Source organism: Scyliorhinus canicula, chromosome 14 (assembly GCF_902713615.1).
Source record: "Scyliorhinus canicula chromosome 14, sScyCan1.1, whole genome shotgun sequence".
In the NCBI taxonomy this organism is placed as follows: Eukaryota; Metazoa; Chordata; class Chondrichthyes; order Carcharhiniformes; family Scyliorhinidae; genus Scyliorhinus; species Scyliorhinus canicula.
Genome location: NC_052159.1, coordinates 50,457,856 through 50,485,471, shown reverse-complemented (window position 1 = coordinate 50,485,471; position 27,616 = coordinate 50,457,856). Strand labels below are relative to the sequence as shown.

At 43.6% G+C, this 27,616-nt stretch overlaps 1 protein-coding gene across 1 annotated transcript in view; it reads right to left on the bottom strand.

Annotated features, from left to right (window-relative positions):
• mtmr6 (myotubularin related protein 6) overlaps positions 1 to 25,692 on the bottom strand; it is a 57,932-nt gene extending 32,240 nt beyond the window's left edge. The window contains exons 1-7 of the mRNA XM_038817917.1: positions 25,576 to 25,692; positions 22,852 to 22,970; positions 15,877 to 16,039; positions 14,145 to 14,302; positions 11,843 to 11,971; positions 5,018 to 5,152; positions 640 to 772 (exon numbers count right to left, since the gene is read on the bottom strand). Of these exons, the coding sequence (XP_038673845.1) occupies positions 640 to 772; positions 5,018 to 5,152; positions 11,843 to 11,971; positions 14,145 to 14,302; positions 15,877 to 16,039; positions 22,852 to 22,970; positions 25,576 to 25,603 (865 nt within the window). The 5' untranslated portion in view covers positions 25,604 to 25,692. The remainder of the gene's footprint in view (positions 1 to 639; positions 773 to 5,017; positions 5,153 to 11,842; positions 11,972 to 14,144; positions 14,303 to 15,876; positions 16,040 to 22,851; positions 22,971 to 25,575) is intronic.
• Between the last annotated feature and the right edge of the window lie 1,924 nt (positions 25,693 to 27,616).

The window sequence follows — 27,616 nt, the reverse complement described above, 5'->3', positions numbered from 1 at the left end:
GATTTATTTACTTAACCATGAAGACAAGCAATCCCAGCTCCCACTCCTGTTCTATGCGGAGCTCAGCAAAGACAATTATGGGGACATCACAATTGGTCTCAGAATTCTGAGGCAGGGGCAGGCAATTTGAAATAATGAACGTATTATTAGCTACACCTCCATCGCCTGATCGATATCTAGTGACCCGTGCTGGAAAACTCACAGGCAGAGCAAGACTACACACAAATAACCTGCTGACACTTCGCATCTTGGTTTACACCTTGGTACGGTGATAAAGACCGCACCTGCTTAAGGAAGCGTAGCTCTTTCAATTTCACAACTTTCAAATGTGAGAAAGCAGGAAAGGAGAAAGCACGGAGTCTTTTTTTAAATAAATTTAGTGTATCCAATTCATGTTTTCCAATTAAGGGGTAATTTAGTGTGGCCAATCCACCTACCCTGCACATCTTTGGGTTGAGGGGGCGAAACCCACGCAAACACGGGAGAATGTGCAAACTCCACATGGACAGTGACCCAGAGCCAGGATCGAACCTGGGACCTTGGCGTGAGGCAGTAGTGCTAACCACTGCGCCACCGTGCTGCCCTCCAAAAGCACGGAGTCTTGAAAGATTTCCATACCTTAGGAACAGCAAAACATACCTTCATTGACTTTCTGCAGACTCGCTCTCATTACATGAATATTTTCAATTCCAACAAACTGGAACCTAATATTGGAATAGTTATCTTCATTTTCATATCCTTTACCTGCAGCTCGATTTGCCATTGCATTTAGCTGAAAAAAATAAGTATAATTTTTTTTTAAAATTCTTTAACAGGATGCGGGCCTTGCTGGCTAGGCCAGCATTTTTATTGGCCATTCCTAATTGCCCTCGAGACGGTGGTGGCGAATGGCCTTCAATCTCTGCAGTCCATGTGGTTTAGGTACATTCACAATACTGATAGGGATGGACTTCCAGGATTCTGACCCAGCAACAGTAAAGAAACAGCAATATAGTTCCAAGTCAGGATTGTGTGGGGCTTGGGAGGGCAACTTGCAGGTGGTGGTGTTCCTATGCATCTGCTGCCTTCTAGGCGGCAGAGGTCTTAGGTTTGGAAGGTGTTGTTGAAGGAGCCCTGGCGAGTTGCTGCAGTGCATTTTGTAGATTGTACAACACTGCTGCCATTATACATCAGTGGTGGAGGGTGTACACATGGAAGGTGATGAATGGGGTGGAAATCAAGCAGGCAGATTTGTCCTGGATGGTGTTGAGATTTTTTATAAAAATATCTTTTATTTTCCTCCTTTTCTCCCAAATTTACACCCAACAATAAACAATAATCAGTAACGAATGTAATGTCAATCCCCATATTAATAACAACCCCATCCTCCTACCAAACCCCAGACATTAGTCCGCATGTTAACAAACAAAATGACAAAAAAGAATTAAGAATCACCCATAGTCACCATTAACACATACAATCCCTCTCCCCCAACCCTCCCAGCACCCCCACCCGCTAATGTTCGATGTGCTCCAATTCTCAAAAGTGCATAATGAATAACGACCATGAATTGTAAAACCCCTCCATCTTTCCCCTCAGTTCAAATTTGACCTTTTCAAGCGTCAAGAATTCCAGCATGTCCCCCAGCCACGCCAGGGCACAGGGTGGAGGGGTTTTGACTGTTGTTGAAACTGCACTCATCCAGGCAAGTGTAGAGTATTCCATCACACTCCTTACTTGTGGTTTGCAGATGGTGGGCAGGCTTCAGGAAACTGAAGGTGCCTTACTCTCCGCAGAATTTCCAGCCTCTGACCTACTCTTGTAGCCACAGTATTTATATGGCTGGTCCAATTCAGTTTCTGGTTCAATGGATGTTGATAGTGGGGGATTCAGTGATTGTAATGCCATTGACTGTCAAGGGGCAATAGTTAGATTCTCTCTTGTTGAAGATGGTCAGCATGCCTTATAAATTTGACTGAATTCTTTGAGGAAGTGACAAGGAAGGTTGACGAGGGCAGTTGCCAACCTGGATTTTAGTAAGGCATTTGACAAGGTCCCTCCCAGCAGAATGGTCAAAAAAGTAAAAGCCTATGGGATACAGGGTAATGTGGCAAATTTGATCTAAAGTTGACTGAGTAACAGGAAACAACGGGTAAAGTCTGACCTTGCAAATGGAAAGCTGTTTCAAATGGTGATCCACAGGGCTCAGTGTTGGGACCCCTGCTGTTTGTTTATATATTAACGATTTGGACTTGAACATAGGGAGCATGATTGGGAAATTTGCAGACGACACAAAATTTGGCCAAGTAGTGTAATGTAGAGGATAGATGTAAGCTCCTATATGATATAAATGGGTTGGTGGAGTGGGCAGGCAAGTGGCAGATGAAGTTCAATTCTGCTAAGTGTGAGGTAATGCATTTAGGAAGGTCAAATAGTGAAAGACAGTACACAAATATAATATACTGAAATAAGTGGATGAAGTGAGAGATCTTGGCCTAAATGTCCCTAAAAGTAGCAGTAATGGTAGTTAAGGTTGTAAAGAAGCCATATGGAATGCTCTCCTTCATTGGTAGAGGTATAGAATACACAAGTAGAGATATAATGATGGAACTGTTTAAGACACTGGTGAGGCCACAACTAGAGCATTATGCGCAGTTCTGGTCACATTACAGGAAGGGTGTAACTGCTCTGGAGAGAGTGCAGAAACATTGACTAGAATTTTGCCAGGGCTGGAGAATTGTAGCTACAAGGAGAGTTTGGGGTTCTTTTCCTTGGAACAGAGAAGGCTGAAGGGTGACATGATTGAGGTATACAAAATAGTGAGGGGCAGAGATAGAGTACACAGAAGGAACCCGTTTCCCTTGGCAGAGTTCAAAAAGCAGGGGTCATAGATTCGTGTGAAGTGGCAGAAGGATTAGAGAGGACATGAGGAAAAATGTTTTTATGCAGAGTGGGGTGGGTGCCTGGAATGTGCTGCCTGAGTTGTTGGTAGAGGCAGAGACCCTTAAAAAGTATCTGGATCTGCACCCTAAGTGCCGCAAACTGCAGGGATGTGGATTCTGTGCAGGAAGATGGGATTAGAAAGGGAATCCAGGCCGGGTGGACAAGATGGGCTGAATGGCCCCATGCTGCATAATTTGATACTGTTGTCTAGTACGTGTGAAGCGTGTATATTAGTTGCTACTTGTCCAAGCCTTACTGAATATGGGCAGACTGCTTTAGCATCTGAGGAGTTGCGAATGACACTGAACATTGAACAATCATCAGCAAGCATTCCCACTTCTTTTAAAAAAAATAAATTTAGAGTACCCAATTCATTTTTTCCAATTAAGGGGCAATTTAGGATGGCCAATCCACCTACCCTGCAAATCTTTGGGTTGTGGGGGCGAAACCCACACTAACACGGGGAAAATGTTCGAACTCTACACAGAGTGACCCAGAGCCGGAATCGAACCTGGGATCAGGCAGCACGGTAGCATTGTGGATAGCGCAACTGCTTCATAGCTCCAGTGTCCCTGGTTGGATTCCGACTTGGGTCACTGTCTGTGCGGAGTCTGCACATCCTCCCAGTGTGTGCGTGGGTTTCCTCCGGGTGCTCCGGTTTCCTCCCACAGTCCAAAGATGTGCAGGTTAGGTGGATTGGCCATGCTAAATTGCCCTTAGTGTCCAAAAATTGCCCTTAGTATTGGGTGGGGTTACTGGGTTATAGGGATAGGGTGGAGGTGTTGACCTTGAGTAGGGTGCTCTTTCCAAGAGCCAGTGCAGACTCGATGGGCCGAATGGCCTCCTTCTGCATTGTAAATTCTATGATCTATGACTTCAGCACCGTGAGGCAGCAGTGCTACCACTGAAAATGAAAATGAAATGAAAATCGCTTATTGTCACGAGCAGGCTTCAAATGAAGTTACTGTGAAAAGCCCCTAGTCGCCACATTCCGGCGCCTGTTCGGGGAGGCTGTTACGGGAATTGAACCGTGCTGCTGGCTTGCTTTGGTCTGCTTTCAAAGCCAGCGATTAGCCCTGTGAGCTAAACAGCCACCGTGCTTAGCATTCCCACTTCTGACCTTACGATGGAGACAAGGTTATAAATGAGGCAGTTGAAGATGGTTGGGCCTAGGACACGACCCTGAGGAACACCGCTCCTCAATGCCACACTTGGTCAAATGCTGCCTTGATGTCAAGGGCAGTCACTTCCTCCTCACATCTGGAATTCAGCCCTTTTGTCCACGTTTGAATCAAAGCTATAATGAGGTCAGGAGCTGAGTGGCCATGATGGAACATAATTGGGCATCAGTGAGCAGGTTATTGCTGAGAAAAGTGCCACTTTATAGCATTGTCAACTACCCCTCGATCGCTTCATCAATGACAGAGTAGACTGATGGGGCGGTAACAGTCCAAGTTGGATTTGTCCCACTGTTTGTGGACAGGACCCATCTGGGAAGTTTTCCACATTGCCGGGTAGATCACAGTGCTTTCGCAATTGTGATAATTCATAAAATGCAGTACCTTAGCACTGCTGCATCACAGCGCCACGTTCCCAGGTTTGATCCCGGCCCTGGGTCACTGTCCATGTGGAGTTTGCACATTCTCCCAGTGTTTGTGTGGGTTTCGCCCTCAAAACCCAAAGATGTACAGGTAGGCAGATTGGCCATGCTAAATTGCCCCTTAATTGGAAAAATTAATTGAGTACTCTATGTATATTTTCTAAAAAGGGAATGTAGTACCTTTTTGTTAAGTTCTCTTGTAAATAATGTCTTGCAATCAATGAGAACCGACACATATATTTTTTGTAAACTTTTAAAAAATAAATTTAGAGCACCTAATTCTTGTTTTTTTCCAATTATGGGGCAATTTAGCGTGGCCAATCCACCTATTCTGCACATCTTTGGATCATGGGAGTGAGACCAGGAAGAATATGGAAACGTCACACAGACTGTGACATGGATCGAACCTGGATCCTTGGCGCCGTGAGGCAGCAGTGCTAACCACTGTGCCGCTCCTGAGAATGGACAAATATTAACAGTAAGCTGCACACATACCTTCGGCCTTGTATCCATTACATACATGAAGTGGCTGTTGGGATTGGTTTTGCTTATAGCTTGCAGCATGTGCTCATCTTCCAGACACCTGGCGCTAAAGCCAGACAATGGCTGGCTGCATCTACATATGGCAGCCTGGAAAGAGAACAAAAAGCAAATGGTTAGTGAAGTTAAGTCTGGCTTTTTGTTTAAATACATGCAGAATGTGGTAGGCAGTGTCAATCATTACTTTGCTGAATATCTGATCTCATTCAAATTTCCACAGGGAGCTGTTGAACACAAAGTACAGTTCAGAAGGCAATTTAACTATCCATTGAAATGCACCATGCTAATATGACTGCATTCAATGTCTCCAATTCAACTCAAGTATTTTCTTCCATTAAAACATCATTCCAGGTCAAAATCAACCTTTGTATGAAGTACTTCCTAAAAAGACTATAGCTCCAAGATATCCATTTTAAGTTCATATAATGTGGTATCTAAAACTTACTTTTATTATGTAATCGAGATGTTGCAGTTTGAAGCAAGTTGGAGCTCTGTTTTGTCATTATTACAAACCAGCAAAAGGCAGGTTTAGAATTCTGCACTGTAAATTCTAAGAGTCTGGTCAATCCTGAACCTGCCTTTTGCTGGTTTGTAATAATGACAAAACAGAGCTCCAACTTGCTTCGAACTCCAACATCTCAATTCCATAATAAAAGTAAGTTTTAGATACCACATATTATAAATTAAAATGGATATCTTGGAGCTTTAGTCTTCAGGATTCCTTTACCTTTTGGAGGGAAACAGCATATAAATATTATCCAAGAAAATAATTAAATCAAATTAACTCTATCCAAAATTTCCTTTGAAATTGTTTAAGCATTTTAAGGTAAATATATTTATGTCAAACTACCTGATGTGCTAATCAGCTGCTTAAGAAAGCCAACAACCAAGGGACTGCCATTTAGTCCATCTAGAAGGATAAACTGGTTACAGCACAGGTTTTTGACTCATCATGTCCATGGTTACATTTGTTGAAAAGCAACTAAACTAGTCCCACTCCCCCACCTTCTTCCCATAGTCCTGCAAGTTTTTTCTCCTCAGTTAATTATTCAATCCTCTTTTAAAAGCCTCAATTGAATCAGCAAATTGAATCAGCAAAGCAGTCCAGATCTTAACCATTCGGTGCTCAAAAGTACAATTGACCTATAGTGCATCTACTTTCCACTTCGTAAAGGATTGTTTTGATCTGGAGGTCTGATGAAAAGTCATCGCTCTGGAAGGTTAACTTTGTTTCTCTTCCCATGGATCCCGCCAGACCTGCTGAGGATTTCCAGCAATTCCAATTTTATATTGATCTGGAATGCTCTTCAAGGGAAGCCATGAATATTGTTTCGATATTTAGCTTAGCATGTTTAGTTTCCAATCTGCTTGCTTGTTTCAAATTTGTAGCTGTGGGAGAGATTCTGTGGCGTTGAACCACACTGACATAAAACAATCACGATCACTAGTGTACAGAATCATTAATGTTTGAAGACCCAGCAATCAGCCAACAGAATTACAACACAAGATTCCATATTTTTAAACAAAAGCAAACTTAATTGTATATTAAAGAGATTTTTAAAAAAATCATCACTAAATTAAGACTATAGCTTTTAAAGACTTCTGCTATAAATCTACATTTCACTTCCCCCACCGCAAAGAGTTCCCTTATACGTTACATTATATGTTATGTGAATCATTAAGGTTCATTCACTTCTTCTCTGAATCCAAACCAAAGTATTTCACAGCTCTCCAGAATTTACTTCTCCTTAGTCCTTCCATAAGCTATTGGCCAAGCGCTCCTCCAATTTTCCTTTAAAACTCATGACTTTGGATTCCAGCACAGGCCTCCCAGAAAACTCCTGCACCAGTGACTTAAAACATCAGAAAAGACCCTTAGTTTCCAACCGACTGCTGCTTTTCGTTTTAAATTGCACTTCCAGAACTCCAACTGGACCAAGGTTAACTGCCTTTCACTGAGAGGGTTAATGCAGATTTATTTGTCTAGCTACAGGTGAACAAAGTTTCCAGTCATTTATCCTCTTTCCACAGTTGTCTATTGAAGACCAGCTCCCAATCTCAGGCCGGATGAAGATCAAACATTTCCTCTACTTCAGGTGTAGGTCTGGCTTTCTCTCTCAACTTCCAAGGAGCTAGAAATTATACAAGACTTAAAGTTGACACAGCCATTTAGCTGCTTTTCCAAACATCAACTAATCTTGCCTGCTGGCTATGAACTAATTGAATTCACAGACAAAGTCAAAACAAAGAATTTCATGAAGTTCCACCCATTTCCATGGCAATGTGACAACCACGGCCTATTCTCAGGTAAAATACAAATGAGCCACCTTTTAACATTTTCCTTACTTCTGGGAAACCACATGAATAACTTATATTTCTAACAGAATAGACTTAGTGGCACCATTACGAAGCTAAAGACAAGCACCCTACTTTTATTTTCTAAAATAAATTTAGAATATCCAATTCATTTTTTCCAAATAAGGGACAATTTTAGTATGGCCAATCCACCTACCCTGCACATCTTTGGGTTGTGGGGGTGAAATCACGCAAACACAGGGAGAATGTGCAAACTCCACACCGACAGTGACCCAGGGCCGGGATCGAACCTGGGACCTTGGTACCGTGAGGCAGCAATGCTAACCACTCCGCCACCATGCTGCCCTCTCCCTGCTTTTATAATCTTATCTTTCTAGCTTTGACCTAGCTTTGTCAACGTGGTCCCAACCTTTTAAGTGTAACCTTTTAAGTATCACATTAACCTCTGGGTTGTATATCAGTTTCTTAACCAGATGACACCACATTTTTACAGTTTGAACATTAATTCCTAGAACTAAAGTTATATCCTAAAATGCATTAACTAGACATTTGCAGTACTTAAGAAGAAATACTATAAAAACTAATGGGTCTAAAAGGTGTACAAGTCCCCGGACCCAATAGCCTGGATCCTGAGTCTTAAAATAGGTGGCTACAGAGAAAGAGCATTAGTTGTAATCATCCAAAATTCCCTAGATTCTGAAAAATGACCAATCAGATTGGAAATTTGCAAATTACACCTGAATTCAAGAGAGGGAGACAGAAAGCAGTAAACTAGAGCCATTTTGCCCAGCATGCATCATTGGGGAAATTCTGAAATCCATTATTAAGGTAGTAGGTAGACATTCAGAAAAACAAAATACGATCAGGCAGTGTCAGCACTGTTTTAGGACAAGGAACTAATGTTTGACTAATTTATCAGAGTTGTAAGCATGTGAAAAACAGGGTCGATAAAGGGGAATCTGTAGATATAGCGTATTTGGATTTCCAAAAGGCATTTGATAAGGTGCCACATAAAAGATTACTACAGAAGAAAATAATTTGTGATGTTGTGGGTAATACATGAGCATGGATAGAGGATTGGTGAACTAACAGGAAACAGGTGAGAAAAATGGGTCATTTTCAGACTGGCAAACTGAAACTAGTGTAGCGCCAGAGGGAACTCTACTGGGGCCTTGATTATTTACAAACTATATTAATAACTTGGATGAATCAAATTCTGCAAAGATGACTTTTTGACTCAGAGGCAACAATGCTACTCATGGAACCAAGGCTGACATTGGCTTTTACCTGGGTCTGACATGTCCACAATCGTAGCCACGGCCATCTTCAACCACTTCTTTGTATATGCACTATCCACATCCCCCACTCCAACTGGGTACTATGTCCATCCTGGAAAATACTCTTCCCAAATCACTTGCACTTTCTAGTTGCCAACTATCCAGCTTTTGGCCTCCCTGTCACCATGATAGTCCTACAGTTGTCAATCTGCTTGAGCACTCCCTCACCTTCAGCACTGCATCCTCCCTAAAGCAGTTATCCTCCCTAAAGCCGTTACTTTCGCCCATCTGGCTGTTCTCTTTGATACAGCCCCCTCTTTAGTTGTTCCCCTTGATACAGCATCCCCCCCCCTTTGGTTGTTCCCCTTGATACAGCCCCCCCCCCCTTTGGCTGTTCTCCTTGACAGTCCCTCCCCCCTTGGCTGTTCCCCTTGATACAGCCCCCCCCCCCCCCTTTGGCTGTTCCCCTTGATACAGCCCCCCCCCCTTTGGTTGTTCCCCATGATACAGCCCCCCCTTTGGTTGTTCCCCTTGATACAGACCCCACTTTGGTTGTTCCCCTTGATACAGACCCCACTTTGGTTGTTACCCTTGATACATACCCCACTTTCAAGTCAAACAGGCACACAATTTAATATAATAAAGTACTCAGCTGTTTTTCTAAAATTAATTTACCAGATATGGACAGCACTGGCTAGGCCAGCATTTATTACCCTTCAGAAGGTGGGGGTAAGCTGCCTTCTTGAACCAAGTAAGAAGTCTTACAACACCAGGTTAAAGTCCAACAGGTTTGTTTCAAACACGAGCTTTCGGAGCACGGCTCCTTCTTCAGGTGAATGAAGCCTTCGGAGCCGTGCTCCGAAAGCTCGTGTTTGAAACAAACCTGTTGGACTTTAACCTGGTGTTGTAAGACTTCTTACTGTGCTCACCCCAGTCCAACGCCGGCATCTCCACATCACTTCTTGAACCAATGCAGTCCTTGAGGTGTAGGCACACCCACAGTGCTGTTAGGGAGGGTTTAACCACCCAACATCAATTTTTTTTTTTTTAAATAATTTTTATTGAAATTTTTCGATACAAACATTTACCCCTACTACATTTTAAATTATAACACAACAAATCCCCCCTGGAAAATCCTCCCACGCCCTCCCCCACGCGCACCCCCCCACCCTCCCCCCCCCCCCCGCGCTACCAGTCTAGCAACCAAACCGTTTTTCCCTTTCTGCCGATGGCCTCGGCAGTCATTGCCCGCGACCCCCCGCTGACGTGCTCCCTTCGTTGCTATCCCCCCCCCCCCCTCCCTTCCACCCCCCCCCCCCCCCCCCCCTTTCTCCCCGGTTGCTGCTATTTCGGCCTCCAGTTCCTATCTCTGATCCAGAAAGTCAAGGAAGGGCTGCCACCGCCGGAAGAACCCCTGTACCGACCCTCTCAGGGCGAATTTGATTCTTTCCAATTGGATGAAGCTTGCCATGTCGTTTAACCAGGCGTTAACACTTGGTGGCCTTGTGTCCCTCCACTGAATCAAGATCCTTCTCCGAGCTACCAAGGACGCAAAGGCCAATATTCCGGCCTCCCCTGCCTCCTGTACTCCTGGCTCCACCCCAACCCCAAAAATCGCTAGCCCCCACCCTGGTTTGACCCTGGTTCCCACCACTCTCGATACCGTCCCCGCCACCCCCTCCCAGAACTCTTCCAGTGCCGGGCACATCCAGAACATATGTACATGGTTCGCAGGGCTTCCCGAACACCTAACACACCTGTCCTCACCCCCGAAGAACCGACTCATCCTAGTCCCCGTCATATGGGCTCTGTGCAGCACCTTAAATTGGATGAGGCCCAACCTTGCGCACGACGACGACGAATTGACCCTCTCTAAGGCATCCGCCCATGTCCCATCTTCTATCTGCTCTCCCAGCTCCGCTTCCCACTTGTCTTTCAGCTCCTCTATCGATACCTCCTCCACCTCCTGCATTATTTTGTAGATGTCCGAGACCTTCCCTTCTCCGACCCAGACCCCTGACAGCACCCTATCACTCACCCCTCTATCGGGAAGCAAGGGAAATCCTTCCACCTGTCGTCTGGCAAATGCCTTCACCTGCAGGTATCTAAACGTGTTCCCTGGGGGGAGCTCAAATTTCTCCTCCAGCTCTCCCAGGCTCGCAAACCTCCCCTCTATGAACATGTCCCTCAGTTGCCTGATGCCCGCCCTGTGCCAGCTCTGGAATCCCCCGCCAGTGTTCCCCGGGACAAATCTATGGTTCCCTCTCAGTGGCGCCGCCATCAGACCCCCCACTTCCCCCCTGTGTCGCCTCCACTGCCCCCAGATTTTCAGGGTGGCCGCCACTACCGGACTCGTGGTATACCTTGTGGGGGGGAGCGGCCATGGTGCCGTTACTAGCGCCCCCAGGCTTGTATTGCCGCAGGACGCCCTCTCCATACGTTTCCAAGCTGCCCCCTCCCCCTCCATCACCCACTTGCGCACCATCGATGCGTTCGCCGCCCAGTAGTATCCGGAAAGATTGGGTAGCGCTAATCCTCCCCTGTCCCTACTCCGTTCCAAGAAAATCCTTCTCACTCTAGGGGTGCCATGTGCCCACACATAGCCCATAATGCTGCTAGTTACCTTCTTGAAGAAGGCCCTGGGGAGAAAGATGGGCCACCCAACATCAATTGATAACATATTTGGTTTCTGTAGTTAAGCTTACTTCTAGTTTCCTCTTTCTTTCTTTTGCCTGTATTTTTAAATTTTAAAAGAAAACATATAGGGGTGGTACGGTGATGCAGTGGTTAGCACTGCTGCCTCATGGCGCCGAGGACTCAGGTTCAATCCAGGCTCGGAGTCACTGTCCGTGTGGAGTTTGCACATTCTCCCCTTGTTTGTGTGGGTCTCACCCCACATCCCAAAGACGTGCAGAGTAGGTGCATTGGCCACGCTAAATTGCCCCTTATTGGGAAAAAAGAATCGAGTACTCTGGATTAAAAAAAAGAAAAGAACACATATCCTAGATAATTCTCTCTTGCTTCTCACACCATTTTCTCCACATATTTTAGAATTAGCTTTTGTATTTCTTGTGTTGTTTTGTTCATCTATTACAAATTACCTACTTCTAGAAAAAATATAACTGTAGGACTTTGTCAATAGCATGCACAATGGTGATATAATGACAATGAACATGAATAATCACACCTGCTTTTGGTGAAAAAAATAGGACAATGTAGGGAATCTTCCTTTGCTCCTGAACTTGGAACTCCCAACTATAATGGGTTTGCTCACACTTCTGGGAACATACAAGTCTGTTGGGTATGTATCACAAACCTATTTGTAGAAAGGAACATGGATATTAATAAAATTGAAAAAGCTAAAGACACTAGTGTAAATAAATATCCACTATCCACATTTTATAACTAAAGATTTGGCAACATGAAATTTAATTTTATCGAATGATAAAGAGGGTAAACATTTTAAACAAGTAGGAAAAGCATTTTATCTTTACTTCTGAAAACAAAGATATTTTAGAATGTCTCTCAGTATCAGACTCAGCTTAAAAAAGAAAACATCACAAGAGTTATAATCAATTTTCAACATTTTAGGCTCACCTTCTGAAGGGGAATTAAGTACGCAAGTTCTTAATTAGGAAAGAAGTATTAAATACTTTAACAGCCTCTTAACAGAACAATAACATTTTATGCAAAATTAAGTTGACTCATAGACAATATTTAAAAATGTATTTCAGTAACAAGGCAATAAATCCTTGAGTATGGGTCTGCAAACCCATAAAAAATCAATGTGGCTGCATGATGATGAGGAGTAAGAAGAACACAACAAAGAAAGAACAGCTTCTACAGGAAAGTGCTGATACAAACTTATTAGCAGCACTTATTCAGCAATAACCAGCTCACGGGCACTCAGTTTGAGTTCCGCCAGGGTCACTTAGCTCCTGACCCCATTACAGTCTTGGTTCAAACATGGACAAAAGAGCTGAAAGCCAGAGGTGAAGGAAGAGTGACTGCCCTTGACATCAAGGCAGCATTTGACCGAGTATGGCATCAAGGAGCCCTAGCTAAACTGGAGTCAATGGAAATCGGAGGGGAAACTCTCCGCTGGTTGGAGTCATACCTGGCACAAAGGAAGATGGTTGTGGTGGTTGGAGGTCAATCATCTCAGCTCCAGGACATCAATGCAGGAGGTCCTCAGGGTAGTGTCTTAGGCCCAACCATCTTCAGCTGCTTCATCAATGGCCTGCCTTGCATCACAAGGTCAGATGTGGAGATGTTTGTGGATGACTGCACGATGTTCAGCACCATTCGCGACTCCTCAGATAATGAAACAGTCCATGTCCAAATGCAGCAAGACCTGGACAATATCCAGGCTTGGGCTGACAAGTGGCAAGTTACATTCGCGCCACTCAAGTTCCAGGCAATGACCAACTCCTACAAGAGAGGATCTAACCATCTCCCCTTGACATTCAATGGCATTACCATCGCTGAATTCCCCACAATTGACATCCTGGTGGTTACTATTGATCAGAAACTGAACTGGACTAGCCACATTAATACTGTGGCTACCAGGGCAGGTCAAAGGCCAAGAATCCAACGGTGAGTAACTCACCTGACCTCCCCCAAAGCCTGTCCACCATCTCCAAGGGACAAGTCAGGAGTGTAATGGAATACTCTCCACTTGCCTGGATGAGTACAGCTCCAGCAACACTCAAGAAGCTCAACACCATCCAGAACAAAGCAGCCCCGCTTGATTCCTTCCACAAACATTCAAACCCTCCACCACCGACGAACAGTGGATCCTAGTGTACCATCTACAAGATGCACTGCAGTAACTCACCAAGGTTCCTTCAATAGCACCTTCCAAACTCACGACCACTACCATCTAGAAAGACAAGAGCAGCAGATACCTCGGAACCCCATCACATGGAGGTCCCCCTCCAAGTCACTTACCACCCTGACTTGGAAACATATCGACTTTCCTTCACTATCGCTGAGACAAAATCCTGGAACTCCCTCCCTAACAGCACAGCGGGTGTACCTAAACCTGAAGGGCTGCAGCGGTTCAAGAAGGCAACTCACCACCAACTTCTGAAGGGCAACTAAGGATGGGCAATAAATGCTGGCCTAACCAGCGACGCCCGCATCCCGTAAATGAATTTAAAAAAATAATTAGGAGCAAGGATAAGAGTATCTCATCCAGTTGTCATTGTGTACTCTTAGGTGGTGAGTTCAAGACCAGCATTGCCAGAGATATGGAAACAATTGTCTCACCACCCTTTTGCTATTGATCACCGTAGGCAGAGATTATTGGAACCAACAATGAAGCAAGTATGTGCACAACTTTTTTTTCCCCCCATCTACGCAGTGTTCCTGTTAGTGAAAGATGGCCAGAAAAATAGGCCAGAAAACTAACAAATGAGTAAATGCTCCTCTTTATATTAATAGTCCCAATAAATGTTATATACACTATTTTTCCAATTCCCTCTTACCTGGTAACCTCGGTTTACATCAGTTAACTGCCAGATTTCATTTGGGATTCTCATACGTTGATATTCATCACTTAAACTAATGACTTTCCACCCCAAAGTCCTCTCATATTCAGTCTTTTTAGGGGCATATGAGAATGCATAGAGGTCATCATATGTTACTGAAATAGAGAATATATTTAAATGCTTATGAAGCCTATAAGCATTTGTTAGAAATAAAAGACAAAAAATAACATACATTCTCATACATTTTAATTCGACAGAACATAAAAGTTTTTTTTAAAAGACAATTAAACTATACATTTAAAATAAGTGGAAAAAATTATGTACAATATTCAATGACAAAATTACAACACTGCAGAACCAAAATTGCAACTAGAGACCACAAATAGAATAAGTATATATAGTTTCAAGAATCGCAAGAGGCGTATCCACCATCTACTAAGCCAAACAGTGACAACATTTTAAATCACAATTCGCTTTCCAAGATGACGAGTTCAAAATGACAAGTTTGCCACTGCAAGAAGCTGAAGGGAAATCAAGTGTCGCTCCTACAGATAAGAATGAAGTACAGTAGTAATAGGAGCTGGAGACAAAGACCTAAAAATGGTAGTGGGCTGCTCTTGCACACCATCCAGTGGTGGTTCAAGAGCAGCATTTGCAAAAGAACAGGAGCTGTTAACCCAGCTGACCATTTGATAAATGCCTGAGGGGAAATAAAAAGTGCATACGTCATTCTTCTGGTTCAATAGAGAAAAAAACGTTTTCGCCTCATTAGATTTTTGGTGTTCGTTAAGTACAATCAAATCACATTTAGTACAAAGTTCAGCACAATAAAACTCACTCCACACTACTCAATCTCAAAAAAGCATCCCCTACTGAATTGAAGAATTCCATTTTCTAAGGCAGCTATCTGTGATTCAAAATTATGAACATTTCAATGATTCAGGTTCAAAGCATCTGGGAACCCAGCTGAGACTGTCCTAACTGATTTCACACAGGGCAATCACCAACTCAGTCTGTCTGGTCTAAATTAAATAAGTTAGATATGAAATGGCAATAAGTAAGCCTACTGCATCACTCAGCTTTGGTACCCTGAGGGGGGTTGGAGGAATGCACCCAACTGCTCCTCACCCATAACCACATTACACCATTGGGCAGCAGGTTTCTCCTTACCTATTTTGGCGAATGGGCAGGTCCATTTGAATTAAATATTTAAGATTTAAAAAGGCATGTTTGCACCTAAAGATGACCAACTTTCTACCCCATTCACAAAACTATTTAGAAGTAAGGAGACAGGAAGATTTTCTTTAGTGCTCTATGCATTACAAAACTGTTCTTTGCAAACAGGTTTATGAAGTTATTACAGTTCACAGAGCAAATATTTTCCCACTGTTTCTTTAGCTGGAGCCTATGTAGTAGTTCACTTACTCAGGACTGGATGCAAGTTAGCTATAAATGATTAGAAAATATCACATGAGACAGTGGACATATTCTAATTGCAAAGCATTTCAAGTCAGAGCCACTAAACTCTTAAACTTTCCAACTTGACAGAATTTGCAAGTAAATCGTAGATGTAGACTGTCACACCAAACAAAGGATAGCAAACAGGTGGGTACACACATATTTTTATTCTAAGATGGGATCTAGTAAGTAGCAATAATTGTGTCAAGTTAAATTTAATAACATAAAAAATGTTTTTTGAATATCTTTATTCATCAACATGCATGCTTACTTGGTCGCGAGAGCTTGAGCAAAGAGTTGTAAATGTCATGACAGTCCCTTTCTCTTGGAATGATGAAGTTAATGACCCGGAAATTCTTGCACTGTATTGCTAGTGGACACCCAACTGCTGTCAGAGGAAGTTTCTCTACGACCGCAATGTGATGATGCATTATCTGAAGAATAGAAATTAAATAGAGAATTGTTTAATGTTCAAATACTGCAATATGCAATTAATTTGTGCTAACCATTTGGATGAAGGAACAGGGGAAAAAATTCAAAACTACTTAGAATGTAGTTCTGATATTTCATGACTGTCATTCCAGTAGGATACATTTGTAAAGAAAATATGATGGGATGCAATGAAATGGGATTACCATAGGTCAGGCATTGTCAAACTCGAGGGCGCGACCCACCGGTGTATCACGGCCGGGTGTCAGGAGGGTCGCAGAGCCGTCCATTGCGGCGCTCCTGATCGCGCAAATCTGCGCACAACAGCCTGCTGTTAATAACGCCGGCTGCAAGCGGCCTTCAAAATGGCTGCGAACATGTAAACAAAATGCGGCAGCACTACGCATGCACGCCAGATCATCGGTGCACATGCGCGCCGATAATCGGGCACGCATGCGCAGTGCGGCTGCTTTTTTAAAAAACGGTCGCAGCTTTTTGTTTTACAAGTTTGGGGGCGCTTTATTCATTTAATTTTTTTTTTCATTTATTTTATTCATTTTTTTTAAACAAGTTCGGGGGATAAAATTTTACAGGAAAAAAATGCAGAACTGTGGACAGTTGGAGGCTCCATACTTTTCAACACCGGAAAGCTTCACCTTCATCCAACAGGTTCCATTGGAGGAGCGTGTACGAGGACCAAAGGGACCCAACACCATTTCCTCCATTTTTGTCAGCAGCAAACAAGTTAAGAGAAAATGGTGGGTCGCGCAGGTCGGCCGGCCTGGGTCGCGACGGTTGGCTGGTTGGTAAAAATGGGTCCCCGGAAAAAGAGTTTGAAGGACACTGCCATAGGTGACACCACTTAAAGAGCTCACATCTGCAGAAATATGAAGAGCCTCTTTCTGACGTTAAATCCTGTGATTTGAGCTTGCAAAAAACTGCCCTTAACACTTTTGCTGTCATCCAAATTACAGTTCTGTGCAAACGAATGGCTGTTCAATTGATCAGTGTTTTGTAAATATTTTTCAATCTTTCAAGTTACTCCGTCCCTAAATATTCTTTCCAACAAGAAATAATCAAAATTAAATTTTCACAAAATGTTGTGCATATTTAAAATATCAGCAAATTTGTCACTTTTTTACCACAAGATAAAAAAGCACATCGGAAACTGCAACTCGTACAGCATTAACAGACAACCCTCTATACAACTACATCATTAGTATGGGAGAAATTTGTAAATGAGTTTGCTTTTGGTTTATGTGTCAAGGAAAAATCATATGATCTGAGATCTTAAGAATGCCTTTGGAAAATCGCAGGCCAAAATTTTCCTCAAATCAAGCAGCACGAGAAGTACATATAGGTAGAAATAAGGGAAGTGTACTTTGATTGGCATGACATAACAAGTGGTATTCTCGACCGATTTGGACTGGGGCCTCAGCTTTTCACTAGATGTATCAATGGCTTGGATGGAGGAATAGAGTGATGTACATACAAGTATGCAGATGGCATTAAGTTGGGACGGGCAAAATGAATATGCAAAACTATAGTAAAACTATAGTAGATAGAAGTTAATGTCAATAGTGCAAGATCTTCCACATTTGTTCCAATATGGATGAATCACAATATCTTTCTTAACATCAAAACTGTGGCGGTTCAAAGAGATTTGGATGTCCATGCACACAAATTACTAAAAGCTAGTGCACAGGTGCATAAAGAAGCCAAAAAGGCAAATGCAGCATTGGCTTTTATCTTAAGGGGCTAAAATACAAACAAAAAAAGTCATGCTTCAGGATTACAGAGCTTTGGTCAGACCCCAATCAGGATTACAATGTTCAGTTTTAGGCACCAAACCTCAAGAAGAATATTAACTTTAAAGAGGGTACATAACAGATTTGTCGCATTGACATTCAAGCTGGATGAGTTAAATCGATTACAGGTTGAATTAACTTGGTTTACATTAGATACAGAAAGGATGAAAGGGTTCTAGCATCTCCCTTGTGGGAAATGAAAGAACTAGAGGACACAGTTTTAAAACAAAAAAGGGATCTTCAATTTAACAAAGGGATGAGAAGAATATTTTTCTCCGAGGGTCGTGAATCTTTGGAGCTCTCTTCCCAGAGAGCAGTGGAGGTAGTCAATAAACATTTTAAGGCAAAGGTAGATAGATCCTTGATTAACAAGAGAGCCAAAGGTTACCAAAGGGATAGGTGGAATGTGGAATTCAGACCATAATCAGATCAGCCATGACCTTATTGAATGGTGGAGCAGGTTCAGGGCTAAATGACCTAATTCATATGTTTTTGTTCCTTGAATTTAAAATGTTGTAGGATAATCTAATTGGGCTTTGATTTGGTAGGTACAGAGTAACTACTTCCCCTGACAAAGGATTCAAGAACAGAAGGGTGCAATCTTAAAATTATAGCTGGATGATACAGGGGCATAATCTGGAAGCACTTTTCTGCCATAAATGGTGGAAATTTGAATCTCTAGGCTGTGGACACTAAGTCAACTGAAATTTTTAATACTGGGATTTCTCAATTTCTGTTTGCTAACAATAAAAAGGAATATAAAGCAATGTCAGGTAAATAGAATTGAAGTGCAGATCAAGCATAATGAATAGCAGGCTTGAGAAACTGAATAGTTAACTCCTTTCCCCAAGTTCCTAAATGGACCAAATGAGTAAATAAATAAATTAGTGAAAATTTTCAGTGCTTTTAAATGATATAACTATCAGAATTTGAACTGGGACTTTCTACCAAAAAACTCCTGATGTGGTCAATGTACATACACCAGGATGAAATATTTACCTTACCCATCAGGATCTCTTTGCTAATGTGTGTTGAAACAGCCACTCCTCAATAGAGGGTTGGGTGTGGCACCCAATAGGAACCCTTTGCTAAATGAGTGTTGAAGCAGCCACTCCTCAGTAGAGGGTTTGGCATGAGAAACAATGAGTTTCAGCATGGTGCCAGTAAAAACACAGGATCTGCTCAAATCTATTTTAGTTAACATACAGGTGGCGCCACATGCTATTCTGAGATTTGTTACAGTTTCAGTATGCCTTTGGGGAAGGTTCATGCAGGGCTGGGTTCGGAGGCATAAAAGTTTCACAATACATTGAGCGATGACATCTGTATCCCAACAGCCAATCATTGTTACAACAAACAATAATATTGTTAAAATGAACATCAACAAAATTTGCAAAATTAATTTCAATATTTCTTCCATTTGGGTGTTGCCAACTGTGATAGTACGTCGAGTGCCAATTAATTTGTTCTGATAAGAATAGCAAACAGAATCTAGCAAAAGACAGTTTTCAAATCAGTGCTGAAACTCCACAACAATCATCCAGAAATTAAATATTCCCATGATGGGTGGAGCCACACACAACCAAAATGTCACCTACTGCAAGATAGCAAATGAGATCATAGATTACATCAGAATGACAACAGAAATTGTTGCCAAAATTTTGGACATGGATAATATTTCAAGAAGTTATATTGTGGAGAAGACCATGAGTGTGGTCCAGGTCACAGCCCACATCCCTGGGCATGGCCTAATAAATGTCTTTCAAGAGTAAATACAATTTTGCTTTCCAGAAATAAAATTATGGCACTCCCAGATTTTACCATCACAGCAGGTCTTCTGAAATGTGTTGAAGAAACACACAGGACTACATTTTTCTACTGTTAAAGTTGTAATTACTAAATGTAATCAGTTCTCACTTATTACAGGCCGTGCCTTTGTATTCTGTCATGGAGTGGTTGGGTGTGCCAAGATCAGTGACAACTACTTTATGGTAAATTGCCAAATAAAAATCAGACATTTCTTTGTAGAGAACACATTTAATAATGAACTAATTTAATTATCCACATGTTTGTTCGCTTCCTTAAAGCTAGTTTCTAAGTAGCACTGTTTAAGCTTGAGAACAAGTTGACGACATTCTCAACACCAGGCACTGCATAATCTCATCAAAGTATCCATTCATACTCACCATGAATTTTTAAATTAAAAATAAATGTAAATGTTTTGTTTTAGAAATGTAGAGTACCCAATTCATCTTTTCCAATTATGGGGCATTTAGGATGGCCAATGCACCTAGCCTGCACATCTTTTTGGGTTGTGGGGACGAAACCCACGCAAATACGGGGGAGAATGTGCAAACTCCACTCGGATAGTGACCCAGAGCCGGGATCGAACCTGGGACTTCGGCGCTGTGAGGCAACAGGGCTAACACACTGCGCCACCATGCTGCCCAACAAATAAAAATGTTGCCGCAGTCCCAGAGGACCAAAGGCTGCTCTCCCCACTTTAAGAGAGAGAGAATTGACTGGTGATTAACCCGAGGATCATCACATCTCAGGCGCGTGGCAAGGTTGAGAAGGCATGGCCTTCATGAATAACCTCAGCAGGTACGGGAATGGAACTCATGCTGTGCCGTTCACAAACTTGCTTCCCACCCAACTGAGCTTCCACCAGGCAGTCTAACAGATTGGAACTGTAGGGTGGGGATAGCAGGTAATTTGATTGCAACAGACTTCAGGCATACCCACAGTAGTAGTCTGGTAGGAAATTTCCATGCTACCTTGCAAAGCAAAACAGAAATTCTGCATTTTAAATCTGGTACCACCTCAGTTACTTGATTAAGTTACTTGACAAGAAGCACAGGCTTCTTGGCCACTGTTAATGGATTCTAGCATTTTTTCCTATGTTATCCTAAAATCTGTCATGTGAAAATGCTGGAATCCATTATTAAGGAGGTAGTAGCAGGACATGTAGAAAATTATAATGATACCATGTTGACTCTGCCTGAATGTATGAAAGAGAAATTGTATTTGACCAATGTATTATAGTACTATGAGGGTGTAACAAACAGGGTAAATAAAGGGGACCCAGTAAATATAGTATACTTGGATTTCCAAAAGGCATTTGATAAGGTTTCTGCAGTGTTCAAGGTGCTGATATATTAGGATAATACATTAGAGGATTGGTTAACTAACAGGAAACAGAGATGGGATAAATGGATCATTTTCAGGTTGGCAAACTGTCACCAGTGGGATGCTGCAAGGACCAATGCTGAGGCAGAACTATTAAGATTTATATTAATTAGGTGGCACGTGGCACAGTGGTTAGCCCTGCTACCTCACAGCGCCAAGGACCAGGTTCGATTCCAGCCCCGGATCATTGTCTGTGTGGACTTTGCACACTCTCTCCATATCTACGTGGGTCTCACCCCCACAACCCAAAGATGTACAGGGCAGATGGATAAGCCACGCTAAATTGCCCCCAATTCGATTTTTAAAAAAACATCGATATTAATGACTTCAAGGAACAAACTATATTGTAGCCTAATTTGATGATGATACAAGGGTAAATAGAAAAGCAAATTGTGAGGAGGGTACACAAGGGGATATAGATAGGGTAAGTGAATGAGCAAAAATCTGGCAGATGGAGTATAATGTAGTTGTTCACTCTGGCAGGAAAGGGAATGTTTAAATTGAAAGATACTGCAGAATGCTGTGGTACAGAGGGATTTGGGTGCCCTTGTACGTGAACCACAACCAGTTAGCATGTCGTACAGGAGGTGATTGGCCTTTATTGCAAGAGGGATGGTGCATAAAAGTAAAATGTCTTGCTACAACTGTACAATGCATTGGTGAGACCGCACCTGGAGAACTGTGCACAGCTTTGGTCTCCTTAATTATGAAGGGATATACTTACAATGGAAGCAGTTCAGAGAAATGCTCGCGAGGTTGGTTCCTGGGATGAAGGAATTGTCTTATGAGGAAAGAATCCGATGATAACCATGAAACCATTGTCGATTGTCGTAAAACCCCATCTGGTTTACTAATGTCCTTCAGGGAAGGAAATCTGCAGTCCTCATCTAGTCGGACCTACATGTGATTCCAGACACGCAGCAATGCAGTTGACTCTTAAATGCCCTCTGAAATGGCCCAGCAAGCCACTCAGTTCAACGGCAATTAGGGATGAGCAATAAATGGTGGTCTAGCCAGCGATATCTACATACTGATTTCATAATGAATTTTAAAAACGGAAAAGCTGAGCAAGTTGGGTCTATACTCAATGGCGTTTAGAAGAATGAGGGGTGATCTGGAACATAAAATTCAGAGTAATGTTGACAGAGTAGATACTGGTTTGCCTTTTTCCCTTGTGGAGTAATAAAGAACTGAAGGGCACAGTTAAAAAATAGCCAATCTCCTATATAATAGGGAGATGAGGAGGATTTTCTTCTGAGTCTTCAGAATTCTCTTCCACAAAGAAGACTAGAAGCCAAGTTTTAGATATATTCAAGGCTGAGTTAGCAGATTTTTTATTTACAAATAAGCCGAGGGTTTTGGTGGCAGGCAGGAAAGGGGAGTTATGGCTACTTATTGAATGGTGGAGCAGGCTTGAGGAGCCAAACGGCCTACTTCTGCTCCTATTACTTATGATCTTATTAAATATTTAGTGCCCCTCTACTCATTATAGCAACGATAATGCCAGGAACAAATTTAAGTTGTTTTCCTTCTGTTGAGTAATTACCAAAACTTCTGCACCCAAGCCCCCAATTCCGTTATCTTGCTAGTTACTTCCTCAGTTCAGCTCGACACTATCTCCATGTACTCTTTGGTTGTAATTTGAGCTTTAAACACTAAAACACTGTCCACATCCACAAGCCACTCTATGGCCTTGTACATCCCCAATTTGCAACATGACCAGACCATATGTTCCACCATGTATCATCCTTCACTCTTCCTAAATTGCAAACTTAAATCATAATTTGGCACAACTGTGTATGTGCAAATTAAATACAAACCCAAATTTCCTTAGGGTTGACTGCAGTTGACTCCCTATAAATTAAGTGGGTTGTGGTAAGATACAAGGTTCCAGTGGTTGACTTGTTACTGCTGAAGCGATCCAAGCACTTCACCTGCAAGAAAGATTTGAGAAACAAATATGACAAAAGAAGAAGCATGGCAGTATGGAAATATAGGATTAAGTACTAGACAGTCAATGCATAATGTAGTATAAAAAAGACCAAATTAATCAGATTCTTAACAATAGGTATGATGGGCTATACGACTTCAGTGCTGCAAAATTCTATGATGCTTTGATTCTGGGAGCCAAAATATCACAAAAGAGTAAGAATTATATGGGTCCCAGAAAGTAGCTCTAAGAATCATGGGTGGATGAGGCCCAAGTATTCAGGGTGCATACTAACTAATATGGTAAATATAATTCAAGAAATATGTTCAGAAACAATAAAGAGCTTTCCACTAATATTTATTATGCTGTGAAGCACTTTGGGACTGTATAACATGATGTTGTTACTTTAAGTCAATTATCACCATTCAGCGAGGATGCAACTTCTTCCCTATTCCCTTTCCAAATAGGCAGGTTTTTGTTTTGGAAATGTTTTTTTATTGAGTTTTCATATTTTATATCCAACAAATTACAAATTATTAGAAAAAAAACACGCAAAAATTAACATGTATATTTGCAGGCAAGCATCTTCATAATAACAACTGTGGCCACTGCCTTTAACCGGCAAACATATTTTACATTCCCCAATATGGCCGAGGCACATGTTTATAGGCATTTATTTACAATTTGGTTTTGGGCCTTAGCTTGCCATCAGACTGTCGCTTGCGGCTTTGTCCTTCCTTTTTTTTTGAATAATTTTTATTCAAGTTTTCAACAACAAATTTTATCACAACACAGAAAAACAGTAACCCCTCCCCTCCAATACAAAAACAATAAATGAACAAGAAAAAGAAATAAGCATAAAACCATGAGAACAAACCCCCATAACGAACCCGTAGCCCCCCCCCCCTCCCTCCCCTTCCCCTGATTCCCGTCCATTTTCCCCTGATTCTTGGCCACCCGACTAGTCTTCCTCTTGTTCGTTGGCCACAAACCGGTCCCGGAACAATTGCATGAATGGCCAAATAGGCAGGTTTGATAGGTCACTCCAAATAGGCCCAGTCCATCACACAAACCTGGGGCCACGATCAAACCTGCATCTTTGTCGCCATGATGCAGCAGTGCTAGCCACTGAACCACCGTACCACCCCACCCTGCACATTCATTATTTTCAGATAATAATCCAATCGCCTCTTCATTTCCACAATTGAATCTGCTTTCACCAAACTCTCAGGCAGTGCATTCCAGATTGTAACCCACTCACTGCAAGAAAATGATTTTTCCATGTCCCTATTGCTTATTTTGCCAATCATTTCACAAATTTGTGCCATTTCAATCTTTCCAACAATGGAAACAATATTTCCTTATCTACTCTGTCCAGACTCATGATTGTGTTCCCTCTATCAAATTTTCTCAACCTTCTATTCTCCAAGGAAAACAGCTACAACCTCTCCAATATATCTGTGCAACTGAAGTCTGTCATCCCTGAAAATAGACCAATTGTTTCTGCATTCTCCTCCAATGCCATCACATCTTTCCTAGCATGTGGCACCCAGAACTTGGCACATTACTCCAGTTGAGGCCTAACCAGTGTTTATACAAGTTTAACATACGTTATTGTTTTTGTATTTGATGCCCCTATCAATAAAGCCAAGGACAATGTATATATTGTCACTGCTCTCTCAACCAGACGTGCCACCTTCAATCACTTTTGCATATCCAGAACTCTTGTTGCTGGGACCAAATTAGAATTGTGCTCTTTATCTTATATTGTTACTCCAGGTTCTTCCCATCAATTCTCACTTTTCCACTTTAAACTTTTGTCTTCCACTTGTCCACCTATTCGACCAACTTGTCTATGTCACTATGTGCACTATCCACCTCACAGTTCACAATACTTTCAAGTTTTGTTGTCAACCACAAATTTTGAATTTGTGCCCTGTACACCAAGGTCTAGCCCGTTAATATAGATCAAGAACTTCACGATAAACCTTACACTGGTCCAAAAAAATCCAGCAACCACTATTATACTTTCTGTCACTCAGCCAATTTTGGATTCATGTCCACGAGTTATAATTTTGCTCACAAGTCTGTTGTCCAGCACTTTCTTCCCTGTTCAATACCAAATTGTAAAAAGCAAGGGGAAGACTAGGAACAGGGAAAGTGATGACAAGTTTAGACATGGACAGCTGAAATTTGTCAATTCCAGAGGTGGTATGCCAACTCCACAACACATTCCCAATACACAATATGTATCTATCAATGACACATTAACTAGTACAGACACGGGGCTGAGTGTATACTTTACCTTAGCTGCAGTGAAGCCATGCGGGGAGCGGAATGTTTGATAAGGCAAATGAAGCTGATAAAATATGTATTATTTTATTGTAATCAAAATATAACCTCACACTGCCTCTATAGTCTTTCCTTCATTGCCTCGCCACGTTCCCAGATGCCGTGAGTAACGCCCCGGCTGACCCCCTCTCCCTGTCACCATTACACCGATTTATACTCCCAAAAACCAGGGACTCAGAATGTCTGCACAGGACCCAGAATGAACAATTCATGAGGAAAAACCGCTGCAACGCAACATTTTTTTAAAAACAACTTCAATCACCGACCTTCGGGGTCCTGATGTGCTCCATGTCAATTGGGGAAAACGGTAAACAGAACGAGATGAAAGTTGGCGTTTCTGCAAACACCGCCCTCGCCTTCCTGACAGAGCGCGCCTGCGCAAATCCCCACAAATAACATTTCCGGTTCCGGTCGGTGCTGCTCAACCACGCCTCCTACAGCCCGGACACTGACCAACAGGCTCTCTGCTGGAGCAGAGCCTGCTCTCCAATCAGCACCAGGTTCTCTGCTGGAGCTGAACCCGCTCTCCAATCAGCGCCAGGCTCTCTGCTGGAGCAGAGCCTGTTCTCCTCTCAGCGCCAGGCTGTCTGCTGGAGCTGAACCCGCTCTCCAATCAGCGCCAGGCGCTCTGCTGGAGCTGAACCCACTCTCCAATCAGCGCCAGGCTCTCTGCTGGAGCTGAACCCGCTCTCCAATCAGCGCCAGGCTCTCTGCTGGAGCTGAACCTGCTCTCCAATCAGCGCCAGACTCTCTGCTGGAGCTGTACCCGCTCTCCAATCAGCGCCAGGCTGTCTGCTGGAGCTGAACCCGCTCTCCAATCAGCGCCAGGCTCTCTGCTGGAGCTGAACCTGCTCTCCAATCAGCGCCAGGCTCTCTGCTGGAGCTGTACCCGCTCTCCAATCAGCGCCAGGCTCTCTGCTGGAGCTGAACCCGCTCTCCTATCAGCGCCAGGCGCTCTGCTGGAGCTGAACCCACTCTCCAATCAGCGCCAGGCTCTCTGCTGGAGCTGAACTCGCTCTCCAATCAGCGCCAGGCTCTCTGCTGGAGCTGAACCCGCTCTCCAATCAGCGCCAGGCTCTCTGCTGGAGCTGAACCCGCTCTCCAATCAGCGCCAGGCTCTCTGCTGGAGCTGAACCCGTTCTCCAATCAGCGCCAGGCTCTCTGCTGGAGCTGAACCCGCTCTCCAATCAGCGCCAGGCTCTCTGCTGGAGCTGAACCCGCTCTCCAATCAGCGCCAGGCTCTCTGCTGGAGCTGAACCCGCTCTCCAATCAGCGCCAGGCTCTCTGCTGGAGCTGAACCCTCTCTCCAATCAGCGGCCAGGCTCTCTGCTGGAGCTGAACCCGCTCTCCAATCAGCGCCAGGCTCTCTGCTGGAGCTGAACCCTCTCTCCAATCAGCGCCAGGCTCTCTGCTGGAGCTGAACCCGCTCTCCAATCAGCGCCAGGCTCTCTGCTGGAGCTGAACTCGCTCTCCAATCAGCGCCAGGCTCTCTGCTGGAGCTGACCCTGCTCTCCAATCAGCGCCAGGCTCTCTGCTGGAGCTGAACCCGCTCTCCAATCAGCGCCAGGCTCTCTGCTGGAGCTGAACCCGCTCTCCTATCAGCGCCAGGCTGTCTGCTGGAGCTGAACCCGCTCTCCAATCAGCGCCAGGCTCTCTGCTGGAGCTGAACCCGCTCTCCAATCAGCGCCAGGCTCTCTGCTGGAGCTGAACCCGCTCTCCAATCAGCGCCAGGCTCTCTGCTGGAGCTGAACCCGCTCTCCAATCAGCGCCAGGCTCTCTGCTGGAGCTGAACCCGCTCTCCAATCAGCGCCAGGCTCTCTGCTGGAGCTGAACCCGCTCTCCAATCAGCGCCAGGCTCTCTGCTGGAGCTGAACCCGCTCTCCAATCAGCGCCAGGCTCTCTGCTGGAGCTGAACCCGCTCTCCAATCAGCGCCAGGCTCTCTGCTGGAGCTGAACCCGCTCTCCAATCAGCGCCAGGCTCTCTGCTGGAGCTGAACCCGCTCTCCAATCAGCGCCAGGCTCTCTGCTGGAGCTGAACCCTCTCTCCAATCAGCGGCAGGCTCTCTGCTGGAGCTGAACCCGCTCTCCAATCAGCGCCAGGCTCTCTGCTGGAGCTGAACCCTCTCTCCAATCAGCGCCAGGCTCTCTGCTGGAGCTGAACCCGCTCTCCAATCAGCGCCAGGCTCTCTGCTGGAGCTGAACCCGCTCTCCAATCAGCGCCAGGCTCTCTGCTGGAGCTGAACCCTGCTCTCCAATCAGCGCCAGGCTCTCTGCTGGAGCTGAACCCGCTCTCCCATCAGCGC